At 32.6% G+C, this 15,184-nt stretch overlaps 1 protein-coding gene across 1 annotated transcript in view; it reads right to left on the bottom strand.

The window, feature by feature from the left end:
- Window positions 1–9,446: 9,446 nt before the first annotated feature.
- The window catches only part of LOC117340545 (roundabout homolog 1-like), a gene marked incomplete at its 5' end in the record, with an annotated part of 28,028 nt that continues 22,290 nt past the window's right edge, over window positions 9,447–15,184 (bottom strand). Inside the window, 2 exons of the mRNA XM_033902304.1 lie at window positions 9,447–13,063; window positions 14,206–14,372. Of these exons, the coding sequence (XP_033758195.1) occupies window positions 13,049–13,063; window positions 14,206–14,372 (182 nt within the window). The remainder of the gene's footprint in view (window positions 13,064–14,205; window positions 14,373–15,184) is intronic.

Genomic DNA, 15,184 nt, shown 5'->3' with positions numbered 1-15,184 from the left:
AATAAGCGAAAATTTCCACACCGCGAATATTTCCACTTTTACAGTATATAGGTTTTGTTTGATTTAAATTAATTTGGATATTAGTTTCATTTAAATTAATACTATTTTAATTCCGTATTAATAAACAGAGATTCCTGTCCCTTACATCTTCAGACGGAACTAACATTGTTCAGACATATCAACACTGTGTGACTTTTTTCCAACAATTGATGATTAAGACAGAAGTAGAGATAATATTTTTCTAGTACATGAATTTCCTTCTTGTTTCAAAAATCGGGTTGCAATCACCTTAAAATAGTTTATACAAATATGTATATTACTCTAAAACAAAATTGATTACTGGGTACAACTTGTTTATAATTCTGATGTAACGTTGTTTAATTATAAAATATTGATGTCTCCGTCATTCATGCGAACATTAACTTGTTTCTGTAAGGAGTTAGGGACCAAAATATTAATTATATAAGTATAAATTTTGAAGTATTTTTTAACAAATGCATGTAAAATGTGAAATGTGCTACACAGCAACAGAAAATATATGTGCAATTTTTCATTGTTCACAAAAATGCATATCCTATCAAAACATTTTAGGGAGGTAACTCCATTTGTCAGGTCTTGTTAATTTGGTGCTTGGTACAAAATATAATGATCATCACATTGGTACAATGAAAAAAAAAATTAAAACAAAATAATGGACAGTAGTGGTAATTGTCAGATAGTTGTATTGTGTGTTTGTCCTGTTGCCACGGTAACAAATAATCTTCAAACTACCACATGTTTATCTGGTGACCCATCACTTCGTTTTTTCAATATCGGAAAAATGTATTGTTCTGTTTCCGAATAATTAGGTTGTTTTATTTTTCAATATTTATTTATTTATTTTTTTTTGTGCTGATAATTTTGTTATTACCTAAATCACTGTTAACTTGGTTTTTTTCTGTCTGTCTTTCTTTCTTTATATCTTTGTGTGTATGAAAATAGTAAAATGTTTACTTTAACAATAATTTAATTTTATGGATCACTGAGAAAGAAGACTTTGCAGATATCAATAATTCAGTTGTGAAGTTATCATATTTGTCTGTGTGGGAAAAAAAACAACAACAACAACAAACAACAAAAACAACAACAAAACCCCAGATGATTCAAACATTCTTCACAATCAGATTAGGACCAAATACAGTCACTGATATCACCATGTAGTTGACCTAAGATAGTAAAGAGAAATTGTCAATCCTTACATGCATAATAAACATAATATCCTGTATTACTTCAAACCTATAATTGTTATACATTGTAAAAAAAAAATCATTTGTTTTGAAAAATACCATGAGAGGATCGTTCCTGTATGTGGCAGACATTAAAGGGAGAGAACTCAGGAGTCATAAATCATAGGGTCTAGATAAATTATATTAATCAGTAAACATTCCTGTTACAGGTGCCTAACCCCTCTGAAAATCTGTAATTGTACAATGATAAATTACAAGGTCTATATTTCTGTTAGCAAACATTCCTGTCAATGTTAAGCGTAATCATCATGTGCCTAGCCCCTGTGGAAATATAATTTTACAATAATTTTATCACAGGTTCTAGATAAATTCTGTTCATCAGCAAACATTCCTGTCAATGTTAAGCGTAATCATGTGCCTAGCCCCTGTGGAAATATAATTTTACAATAATTTTATCACAGGTTCTAGATAAATTCTGTTCATCAGCAAACATTCCTGTCAATGTTAAGTGTAATCATGTGCCTAGCCCCTGTGGAAAACAGTAATTTTATAATGATACATGCAATTGTAATTGATTTTATTGGAATAGGGAACACTTGAGTTCTTATGATAAATTATTTGTGTATATAATATTTTATATGTTTGTTTGTTAAATTGTTATTTAAAAGAAAATGCATTGTGCTTATATTGATTTTTTTCCATGGTTTGATAGTAAGGATCAGTTATGCAGCCGTTCCTGGCATCACACTCTGAACATAGGATTCCAACCAGAGAATTTTTGTTGGAACTGTACCAGGGTGATGTCCCTTGGTCTTCTGATATCTGAGGCAAATATTTATTTGTCATATTTTTATGTATTAATTTATTTTTTTCTGACTGGATGAGTCAGGGATGTTTGTTTTTGAAAAAGAGACTGGAATTAATGTATAAACTTTCTTTCAAGGCATACTACCCTGCTATCCTTAAAATATTTCTTATGAATAGTGCAAAAATATCTACTGCTACCTGTACTAGCTTGAACATGACTGTACTTTCCTGTCTTGCTTAACAAACATTTTGATATTTTTTGAAGTAGTCATAAATCATTTAAACTGAAAAAGAAAATTTAAATTACATGTACAGCATGTACATAACATTAGTATCAATGCCAGTAGTGATATTCTAATATATACGGATAGAAATTCATTAAGGTTTATTTAAGAAGTATATTAATTAGTATTTGAATATAAATCAATAATTAAAATACTGAATTAACTATCTAACATAAACTGTAATTAATCATATGAAATGCTATAACATTTGTGTTCTGTCCCCTGTGCCATACAATTAACTTTCAGAGTTTTTAGTGACACGAGTATGATGTCTACGCTACAGAAGGGAACTGTGAAATATTTGCCCAGTTTAATTGTTTGTTTTTTTCAAATGAAAAAGATATAAAAACATGGCCAAATTGAGGTTGTCAGTTACATGTATATATGGCATAGAAAATTCATCTCTAGTTATTTTGAGATTAAATGTTGTATTTCTTCGTGGGTTATGAAGTTAGATTTGCTCAATATTGATATACCTGGTAGTCCTGTTGGCATTACACTGGTTCCTTCCTTGAGGGCTTGACATTGCCTGAAGTAGGTAGATGTGGCAGCTGTCATTGGTGCAGCTGAAGACTCTTTCCATACTGGAAAACCCTGGTCTCATTCTCACTATGCAAGTGTATATTTAAATTGGCCATCCTCCCCTAGAGTTTTGTAATGAATTTCACAGCTGAATTATAATACAAGATTATCTCCCCTAGTTTTAAACTTCTGACATACCTGTAGACGATCAAACTCATTATTCTTTATCATTTTAATATTGTAGGTGCAGGGGCCAGTCAAAGGTATCTTTAACAACTATTTTTTTAGTTATGGTTCCCTTCTTAAGTTGGACAGGATGAAGTCTAAGGGAGCTATCGTTATACACCTGATGTCGGCATCGTCAGGGCATGACGTCAGCATCCGTAGACAGCTGGGTTGAAGTCTTCATAAAACAGTGCTGTCAGTATAAATGAGGAGACAGCTCAGAATTTGACATGTGTGTTCCTCCTTGTGACCTTTCCATTGGTATTACATTTGCCGACCTACTGACCTTGACCATGACCTTTGACCTACTTCGTTGAGCTATGGTGTCTTCTGACAACTCTTGTTATCGATTTGGTTTTATTAACTTTAATTTACATGTAACAAGATATATATCAGGGAAAAATTCATCAAATATTGTTTTTGTAAGTGAAGATGGTCAAAGTATTACAGCATTGTACCTCTCAAAAGTTTCAACTGTGTATGTCAATAATACATATTTATGACAGGTTTCGTCAACCCAGCAAGTCAAGGAGGATGTTTATATCAATTCATCATTCATATTTCACTGTAAATATGGCTGTACATACATTTATGTTACACGAAATCATATTTATATCATTTAAAATATATATTCTCTCCCTCCGTGTTCTTTTTAATTGTTCGTGGGATTATAACCTCTATAAAAAGGTTTAATTTTAATATTGAATTGTGCCTAGATTACACTTCTGTCTGCCCTCTTTATCTATTTTTTTTTTTTTTTTTTTACACTCGGATGAGGGAGAGAAGAGAGTTTCCATCATTTTTGACTCCAAAATGTTATTTGTTAATTAGAATTCTGCATACATTTTAAACCTTCCATCCATATTCCATTATTAGAATAATTTTCCACAGAATTTTATAAAAATCCATTTTTTTATGTTATCATGCATTGATAAAATCCATTTTGTGATCTTCTAAAGGGAGGTAACTAATATTGTTTATATTTTTATTTTAAATTGAAAATAAAGATTCTACATGGTAAATGTTTCCAGTTAAATATCATGGTCCTGTATATTTATGCCTCTGCTGTTGTTTTATTTAGTATCAACGTACAGGCAAAAATTCAGCTTAACTGTATGATAACAGGTTGATGGCCTGGTATTGTTGATGGTAATTGTATATACTAAGGTGTAAAAAGGAATATTTTTATGCAAGTTATGCTGTTGGCTACGCAGCCATTTTTTTCTTCCTTTTCTTCAACATCATCATCACTATGCAGTTTTGTTATATACATGTATGTTAAACACTTAATGCACAGATATCTGGATCATATTTTTTCTGGAAGTTTTCATTTTTTGTCCATTTTGTTCTATAACAATTTGTGATACTTTCCTTTTAGATTTCATAGTGAAATGGAACATTCAGAAAGAAAAACTGAGCAGAGAAAAATCTCAAAGCCTTTGACTACAAATCATAATTTGCCTCCTATTGTTGACAAATTCAAAAAATAATTTAAACATGTTTCTTATTAATATTGAAAATTAAAAAAAAAGAATTAAAAATTTGAGAAGTATTAATATTAAGCTGACTAATACTAAATTCCTGGTTCAGATGTATGTTATATCACATGCCAACTGCTGTAGATTTGAAAAGATTTGTTATCTTATTTATTTTGCCTTTTATAGATAAAGAGTTGTTTTTGTTTGGCCCCTTTGCAATTTTTACTTTAATGGTAAATTCCTATATGTTGATATGTACTTGGTATATTTATTTATCTCTTTGTATTGGACCTAATAAGCGCACTAAGCCCTCACAAAAACACAAAAAGGGTGTGCTCACAAAACATGGATGAAAGGCTTTTACATATCTTTACGTAGCGAAAAACTCTGCAGTCTTTCGTTAAGGACTAAATATTATATCACCAGATCGATGAGATAAGGAACAACTTTTTATGAGCTTGAATTAGCGGTGTGTACCTATCCTCTTTAACCAAAAAAATTTTGGTACGCTTAGAGGGGCTGGTGAGCTTATTGGTTGGATATGTTAATTTCATTTCATTTACTGGTTTTGTCAGTCTGAAGGTTTCTGACTAAATCTATGATTTTGGTCTCAGTCACAATTCAGAATAAAGCTTGGGTAACATATGGGTCTTCCTGAGGGTTTAAAATGTACCCTGAATGATTTTTGATATTTGAATAGTCAATTTATTCACATTTACATTAGAAGTTATCGAAAACTACATCTGAATCCGTGTAAAACCATCTGTACTGTCTAGAGATATGAGCTGTCAAAACGGTCTATTTTTACCTGTCTGTCAGTGGCCAGTCACCACTGGAGCTGATTGCCACTATACTGACAGGTTCTACTGGACTACTATCACTTATCTTGTATGAAATTATTCTTTTTCTCTCTCTCTGAAAATTATTTCTCAACTAAGGTAAAATTATTCAGGAAAACTTGAGAAGCAGGACCAGCTTCTCAGTGTTTAGGAAAATGTCTTGTTAAAATACTCTTCTGGTTCCTGGTTTGTTCATTGAATATAGGATCTGTACTGCTCCATGATTTTTTTTTCTCCAATATTCAGTCTTATACGGAACCACAACATGAATATTCCAGTCTTGTAGTTTTTCTATTCAGAGAAATCACGATTTTTACTGTATTCATAGTTTGAGTCTTTTGAAAACCTGTCCAGCAGCAAAAATTTCTTAGATTTGTTCCACTTTTTTTTAAAATACAGTCAAACCTCCCATATTTGACCTTCCAAGGGAGACAATAAAAGAGTCACATAATCCAGGTTCAGGTAACTAGTGCAGGGAATAACATTGGGAAAATACGGTCATATATGTGAGGTAGTCACTTAATACAGGTGGTCACTAAAGCAGGTTTGACTGTATATATATATTATATATATATTGTAGTTACATTATCCAATTTTTTACGAAAAAAAAAAAAAATTTGAATTTTGCCCAAGATTTAAAGTAAAAAAAAATGCTTGTACTTCCAGCAACAAAACTGAAAAACCTTTGATCTGAAAAAGTTGAAGTACTATATTAAATACGGGAAAAAGAAATTCAACTCTGTACTTTTAACACATGTACCAGTATTTCACATTTTTTTTTTTAAATATTTTAAATGCCTCCGTCCTTCCGTAATATGATTTTTTTGTTTAAATATGTTGCATTTGCTTTTTTAAGCTTAAAAAAAATACCGTCCACTTGTTGATAATCCTTCGAATGAATTAATTTCTTGAAATATATTAACAAATTTTTATGAATTTGACCGTCGATTTGTTGAAATCCCTCTGAATGAATTGAAACTTATTAGTTTTAATTTTTTTTTTTATATATAGTTTGTGCATTACCATTTTATGAGTTCTACTGGCCAATTAATGATATTCCTCCAAATTAATTGAAATAGGTTGTATTCTCTTTATTAAATTTACCATCCACTTATTCATAATCCTTTGAATAAATTAATTTTTTGAAATATATTATCTCCTCTTTATTAATTTTGCCGTCCATTTTTTGAAATCCCTCCGAATGAATTGGAAACTTATTATTTATAACTATTATTTATATAACTTGTGCATTATCAATATTGATTTAAAAACTATACAATGGGTACAATATTTATTTGTAGAATGCATTAAGAATTAAGTATTGTCTGTGTTTTTATATGATATATGGAAGTCAGTCATATTTCTACAAAAGAGGAGATAACTCTAACCATCACTGTATCATCAGTAATGTTTGAGTTATCTCCCTTTGACCATACACTCACAAATTTCAATGAGTTTATATTTGTAGATTTCAATTATGACTAAATCTTACCAATAATTGATTGACAAGTACCCTGTTTCGTGAGGACACATACATCAGTGGGGGAGAATATATCTAGATGTTGAGATGAAAATGTCTTAACATCCAACACTGTCCATACATTCCACTATACAGAACGGCATATCTTAGTACTTTTTGTTTATGTACCAATATTTTTGTGTGATAGTGTTGGCCATCTTATGTCAGTCATCTTAGTTGTATGATCATGTCAGCCATCTTGGTGTATGATCATGTCAGTCATCTTGGTGTATGATCATGTCAGCCATCTTAGTTGTATGATCATGTCGGCCATCATGGTGTATGATCATGTCAGCCATCTTAGTTGTATGATCATGTCAGCCATCTTTGTTATTTTATAATAAAATTGTTGTAGCAAATTCCTGTATTTGGTGTTCAGATTATACTGTCATACTATCAGAGGCAATATAAGACTGACTTTTATTATGAAATTATATGAAATGTATCAGATGTCTACATACATGTATGTGAAAGTCATGTGACTGAATGTTACCGTAGTGATGGCGGTATAACCGAAGTCCAATTGTTAAAAGTCTGATTAGATTAACATATTTGTATATATGTATAAACGCAAGTTTCAAAACACCATTTTCTTTTAGCTTGCTGTCTTCAAGCAATCTTTGAGCTACATTTAACTTGGGACCAGTAAAAATTGACAAGGCTCCTTTTCTAAAGGTCGTTTAGGCCTGTAGGGTAATAAATTTCCCCTTGTAACGCTGTTCTAAATTATTTTACCTATATATGTGTCCATGTGACTATAATAGCTTTTTTCAAATAAAGTTAGGTACACTGTTTCAGTTACCTATAACATTGTGTTGAGTAAGAATACTTTGCTTGTGTCTAGAAATGATTTTGAGTTTTTGTTAGATTTCTCGCTGTTATATAAACTCATTTAAATAAATCTAATCCAGACTAACTTTTGAAGGTCAAACATGTCATATGTTACTGATAGACATACCATTTTACATTTGTTGAGCAATCACAGGCCCATTGTGCCTCTTTTTTTATAAATATTCTACAATTTGATTTAATGATGATATTCTTTAAGCTAATCAGACTGAACAAATTGAAACCTTAAAGTGATCTTGTCTTGTCATCCTGTCGTCGTATCGACTTCTCGCTTGTTTTGGTGTAAATCAGACATTTACCATGTTTTCTATTAGATTTATAATAAAGTGTTAATAGATTGTTTCATGAACTGTTTTTCTTTTTTTTCTTCATAAAGCTTGGATAGGTCGATCATCATGGAAAAACAGAAAAGTGCTCTATGTTGATAATGATGGAGCTTAATTGCGTTTCCTTGTGAAATATCAGAGATACCATATTATCCAGTATTAAGTTTATCCCCCTATCTCATAATTGTACAGTTACCTTCTTTGCACAGAATCAGAGGAAATAATTTGTCATATCTGAAATTCATTATTCCGTCTGTGGTATTATTACTAGTACGTCATTTGTTAGCGAGAGTGATGTCATAAACAACGTAATTTCCGCTTAGTTTAATGACGTATTTAATCAATGTAGATGCTCAAAAGATGGGAAAAGTTTTTTGAAATATATAATATTAATTCAAATTCCGGATTCTAATTTACTTCGTAATAATCAGATATCTGTATCAAGTCTGTTCACCTTGATGGAGAATTACTTTGTATCTCATTTCAGTAAAAAAGCCAAGAAATGTTTTTTCCTTTGTCCTATATGAAGCTTATCCACTACTTCAATAAATCAAGGTACGATTTTTAGCCCCTAATTACAGGATATATATAGTATATCTCTATTTGACCTAGATCTGTATTGTAGGTGTCTCCCGGATGAAGCAGAAGATTCTTACCCTTCCGAAACACCTGGTCCAATACTTTTTCAAAAGTTTCCATGCATACCTACATTTTAGTTATCATGTCGGCATTCTTGAAATTTTGTTGTTTTTACTTCATCTCCTTGGCGATGTCCCTTTGCCTCCGATATTAAGTCAAGACACGTTTGATGCTGTTGATATGCCTAGCTAGTGGTTCCATTGTAACAAACCTAATCCTTATTTTGGGAATGACTAAACCCAGATTTGACCTAGATTTATATGTTAGGTGTGTCCATGAAACAGAGTACACTTATTTCCTGGAACACCATGTATTCATAAAACCATACTCGTGCTCAAATACACATTTTGTGCTCGGGCTGAATACTTTTGATGATAATTTTGATACCTGAATAAATATTTTTTCAATAATTTGAAGGAGTTTTGGAAAGGCTAGTGAGATGTTATTTTTGATGTTTAGGGTTTTCTTTTAAACCACTATTTCATAGTTTAACGAGTTTAAAGGAAATATGGTTCAGCACAGATTTCATACTTGAACATGAGAATGTTTTCATGACTATAGGCCCAGGTGGTCAATTTCTCCTTATATTACAAGGGTCTCCACAAAAATCTGTATTTTGTGTTTCCCCTCGTTTTACTGATATCAAGTTTGCATTGCAGATGCATTCTGATGTCGTTATTCTGTTTCGGCACTTAAGAAACACGGTACTTGTTAAAAAATACAACAAAATAATATAGCTTTAGCGATATTTATTTTTATTTGATGAGAAATTGACTGAACATGATATTTTTAATGACATGAATGATCATGAAGAATTGTAAATTCTGTATCTAGTAACAACTTAACCACAGATCTTCATCGCAAAGGAGCACTACACGTGTCCAGTAATATTCTATACTTACAAACAACCTTGAGATACAGATTTACACCAAATGGCTGACTTGGGGACTTAATTTAACTTTTATACTCCACATTTTCAACATAACATAAACAACAAAAACAAAAGTACAATTGCTTTCTTCCCTAACACACAAGCAGCCCTGAATTTTACATTAAACGCTGAATTTTAATGGAAATGATTTATATCAAAATTGATTCTACAATACTAAGACATCTCCTGAGGCAAATGTCTTAACAAATGATTCAAGAAAGTGTTTTTATTTTTGGTTGCATGTTTGGTCATGGTGACCCTTGAAGTCGGGATCGCAGCACAGAACAGTGACAGAATTTCTACTCTACTGGTAAATAAATTAACAAATAGAGAACCGAACAGGGTTAAGTTGAGCAAAATAAAATATTGCACATAATTGAAAGCATATATAGGCCTATTATATCCTCGCCCAGTCTATACTGTTAACAATAGATTGTATACCTTATTGTTACATATTGAAACTCCATTTATCAGGCCAATTTAACAACAAAATTCACTGCAATTTACTATTTCTACAAAAGTTGTACTGCTGACGATAGAAAAGTTTTTATATCAAACATTAATTTATAAAAAGCACTGGAAAAAATAAATATCTACCATATTTGCCATAAATATTGAGTGCCCTTCATATTATCAAGAAAAATAATTGTGAATAATTCCAAAATCAGTAAAGAACAGCTAAATAGATAAAAAAAAAACTTGCATAATTAACTGGCTTTTATTTAGGCTACTGGAACAAACATCATGAATTGAATGACTTCAACATTTAAAAAAAAAAAATATATTGACATTTCTTTTACTTTTTTCCTCACCTAAATTTTGTTTTCATGTTTCCAGGGCGGTAGTTATGACAAATAAAGTATTTATTCTATTTCTGGTCAGAACACATCCCTATCAGTTTAATATTGTATAGGATTTAACTGGTACATAATGAAAAAAAAAATCCTTTTTTAAGAATGCAGACCTGTTAAATATGTAAGCAATATGCCTAAGAGTGCCGAGTACAGTAAAAGTTTTAAACTGAGGACATGGTTGTATGCAGCAGTTTATGTTATATACAATAACAGATATCTATATACAGTTTATCCATAAATAAATTAATTTTCTATATGATGACCAACTTCAATACACGATAATGGCTGGAATAACACACTTATTGCTGAGTGTCTGGTGATACAGGTTTCATGGGAATTATCTCCCTTTGGCCAAGGGCAGGCATAACATTTCATCCCATCTATAAACTCTACAATATTTGTATTCAAGTGTATATTGCCTAGAATGGAATGAGTTTGATACAGTTACCATGGTAACATCAATTAAAGCCAAAAATGACAGCAAATGCACTAATATGTTATACATAATCGCTATCCATTAAGCACCATTTTAAATTCTCTTCCTCGCGTTCTCCCTGCTTTCTCTCTATCTCCTTCTCACGCTCTCTCCTGCATTGCGATTTCATTCACACAAACTATAGCTATCAGAGACCCATCTGGAGGGAAACTTCTTTCTTATATTTAAAAACATATTTTCTTATTCCTTCATCAAAAGAAAGATAAGTTGTATTAAACTGATGTCAATTCTGGATAGAAAAAAACTTGGGAGACAATTAAAATCCTGAAAGTACATTACTGTATAGATCTATATAACACTCTAACAGGTAACCACTAAATACTCCCCCAAAACATAAATATTGGAACGATCCACCAAGCAATGGAATGTTCCAATATTTGATGAGAGGAGGAACAGGCTACAGAAGATAAATGTATATTATATTTATATATGTATTTATATATATACATATATTATGCAAATATTTAATATTCAAAGGACTTTTTCCAATAAAAATTCTGGAAATTGTGATCCTCACCTCAACAATAAGTGTCTGCCATGTTAAAATGATCTACATAGTTTTATTATCTGTCTACCAGCAAATCCAGCGTTGTATTATAACAAGTGCATAATATACTGCAACAGACAGACAGACAGACAGAAAAGCACATGGTGCCTATAGGAGGAACACATACAAACTCCTAACTCAATTTGGCAGTATACTGACCACCTCACACCCCTACTGAGGAATGGGATGGAACAACCCAGTGGCAGGTAAACATCACATGATCTTTGGACCACCTTACACCCCTACTGAGGAATGAGATGGCACGACCCACTGTGGCAGGTAAACATCACATGACCTTCAGACATCTATAATTATAACATATCACCATGGTAACAGGACAATAATAATTTGTCCATAAAGTCCTCATATTTGTCCAGTTATCATTCACTTATTGCTTGCACTTTATATATATATAGTATTGCAAAATCGCTCGCGTCCGGCTAACCATGCAGCCTTGGTACAGCCTACATGTATGTCCACTGCACATAGCTGCAGTCACAAAATAAACTGCCCAGTCACACGGACCAAACCTAAGGGCCCTAAATGGACTAGTCCCAGGGTTAAAGGGCCCACAGCACAGACCAGCCTTTTGAGTAACAGGTCGACCACAGGAACTAGCTGAAGTTAACGGGTCCAACACAGGGGCCAGCCTTGAGATAATGGGCCCGCCAAAGGGACTAGCCCTGGGGACCCTAAACACTATTCTGGACCAGCTTTGGTATAACTGGCCACCACACGGATAAGTCTTGGAACTAACACGGAGGTAGTACCATGTAGAGGCCTTTCTGACCAAGTAATTATTCTGGACAACCATCCAAGTCGTTCTTATGTATTGCTCAAAGAGAGATCTTGTTCATCACCATGACAACAGGTGTAGTTCTCTCCACTCAAACGTTTGTTAACAAACTGTGGGAAGACAACGATGAAAATAATACATATTTCTTCCTCTTCTTTAGAAATGTACTGGCCAACAAGTGGTCAAACTGGCTGACTGTTCAGCCAAACCTGGTCAGATTGGCAGAAGTTTGGCTGACCATTAGTCTTTGGCATATCACAAACAATATAGAATAATCAAAGCCAGTCAATGTTTTTTTTCTGCACTAGGACTAAATCGCATCACAGTGAAAATGGTTCAATTTAGCAAAATGATTTGCATGGAAGATTTGGTGGATAACACGGCAGGTCTGGAGAGACTGGATTTCCTTCTAACAGCAATGACACGTATGGCCATATTGTACAAGGGCCAAAATGTCCTCATCAAAATCGCCACGGAGACTCCAGGTCTGGGATGACCTTTCGAAAACTTGTCGTGCAATAAATCCATGGATTGTCCATTACACTCAGTCAGGTGACACACAACATAAAAGTTTCCACAAAATTGCGGTTGGATTTCCTCGATCCTTTGTAGAACAGCAACAATATTCAATTTATCACAGACACACCTTTGCTTGCGTAAACCATGGCAACCTCAGATGACTAGAATAGCTTGACTATCTCAGACGTTGGCTACACCACAGGTACCTGTAAATCACAAGCAAACACAGAATTAGATTTGTATCGATATCTCTGTGCTACATAATATTGTAAATCACAAGCAAACACAGAATTAGACTTGTATCGATATCTCTGTGCTACATAATATTGAAGTAGATTGGCTAGGAGAAATTTGTGTTAAAAATTATTCAGCTTTTGCTTTTGATATACAAATCTCTGAAAAAGTTTTTCACTAATTATAATTCATTTGATTGGTTCTAGGCAAAGAAAACTGACCAATCACTGAGTTGATATCTTTCACTTTTATTTCAATACAATGTACTACAAAGGAGGTATACACTTAAATCAGTTTTATTTTAAAGAGAATACTGCCATATTTTTCGCTTACATTGTAACAAAGGTATGAAGGATAATTTTACCCTACAATACCTCTCTGACCCACATTCAGTGCTTCCAACAGAAGCGAATTATAACCAGGTCACAAAATATGTACAAAGCTTTGATTTTGTCATGATGTAGAGATTGTTTGTATATAAAGAGTAGATCACTTAGTTTTTAAAATGAATCAAGCAGCAAAAAAAAAAAAAAAATTTTAAATAAATAAATGAAAATTAAGCATATACATGTACATGTATATAATTATATAATGTGTATAAGATAGTAGAATAAATCTTGGCAGCTCCTATAATGACACAGATTTAATTAATTATATCTTAATACCTGTCTGACCTATATTCAGTGCTCCAGTAAAACAACTGAAATCATGTGAAAAATAAATTGCGGACATTGCAGAAGATTTAAAGATTCCAATCTTTATTAGAACCCAGTAAAAGATTATCAATTTGCAGCGTGCCCAAAAACCCTTTAGATTATGCCAAATGGTAAAATTTTGATAATTATCACCAAAACAAGATTTCAGCTTGAGCACTGAATCTGATTAGAGAGTGAGGACAGTTTTTTGACAGGACCATAATTCAAATATCTGTCATAACCAGAATTATTTAAAATTTGAACACAAATTATCTATTGTATTAGAGGTCAAGTCAAAGACATGTGTAACTCTTCTTATTATAAATGTGTGAATGACAGCTGATGTTTGACCTTGACCTAGATCTATAAATAGATCTGTATGAAGAAATGATTGACACATAAGACATCACATGACTTACATTACTTTCTATAACCAGAGCACCAAAGTTCAGGGCACTGTGGTTCCCGGGACTACGGGGCGACCGGACCGAGGAGGTCGGGGAGAGGGACTTGTGCCCAGGTCGTGGTGATTTATAAGGGAGAGGCGAAGGAAAGCTAGGCTTATGGTAAGGTATGGGATCAGGCACTAGAAAAAATCAGAAAACATTCACAGTCTAATTCAGCCATAATAAACATGCAGGCAGGATATACAAGGCAATGCATTTATACTTAACACAATAGCTAGAATTCACTATCCTTAACAGAACGGCTAGAATTCACTCTCCTTAACAGAACGGCTAGAATTCACTCTCCTTAACACAATAGCTAGAATTCACTATCCTTAACACAATAGCTAGAATTCACTCTCCTTAACACAATAGCTAGAATTCACTATCCTTAACACAATAGCTAGAATTCACTATCCTTAACACAATAGCTAGAATTCACTATCCTTAACACAATAGCTAGAATTCACTATCCTTAACACAATAGCTAGAATTCACTATCCTAAACTTCTTTCTATAGCCTGATCAGCTGCTTAGAGATTTATCTTAACCATAGCTGATTTGAGTTTCATCTTAACTTCAACTGATTTGAGTTTCATCTTAATTTCAGCTGATTTGAGATTCATTTTAACTTCAGATGATTTGAGTTTAATCTTAACTTCAGCTGATTCAGTTTCATCTTAATCTCAACTCATTAAGAGATTTATTTTAGCTATTAGGGATTCATCAGCTACTTAGAGATTTATCTTAACGTCAGCTCCTTCATCTCTTCTATTTTTTTTTTTTTTTTTTTCAAATTGTAAGATCCACGACTGTAGCCTGAATAGCACTTTAAGACTTTGTGTACCTGATTACGTAAGTTTTTAAAAGTTTTCTACATCCATATAAACCTAACTTATCATGTAATATTGTTTCAGATTGAGCCAGAATTTCCTCAATAATATATAATTTG

The sequence above is a fragment of the Pecten maximus genome, chromosome 13 (genome assembly GCF_902652985.1).
Source record: "Pecten maximus chromosome 13, xPecMax1.1, whole genome shotgun sequence".
Lineage (NCBI taxonomy): Eukaryota > Metazoa > Mollusca > Bivalvia > Pectinida > Pectinidae > Pecten > Pecten maximus.
Note: the sequence above shows the minus strand (reverse complement) of the source record. Positions and strands in the feature narration are given on the sequence as shown.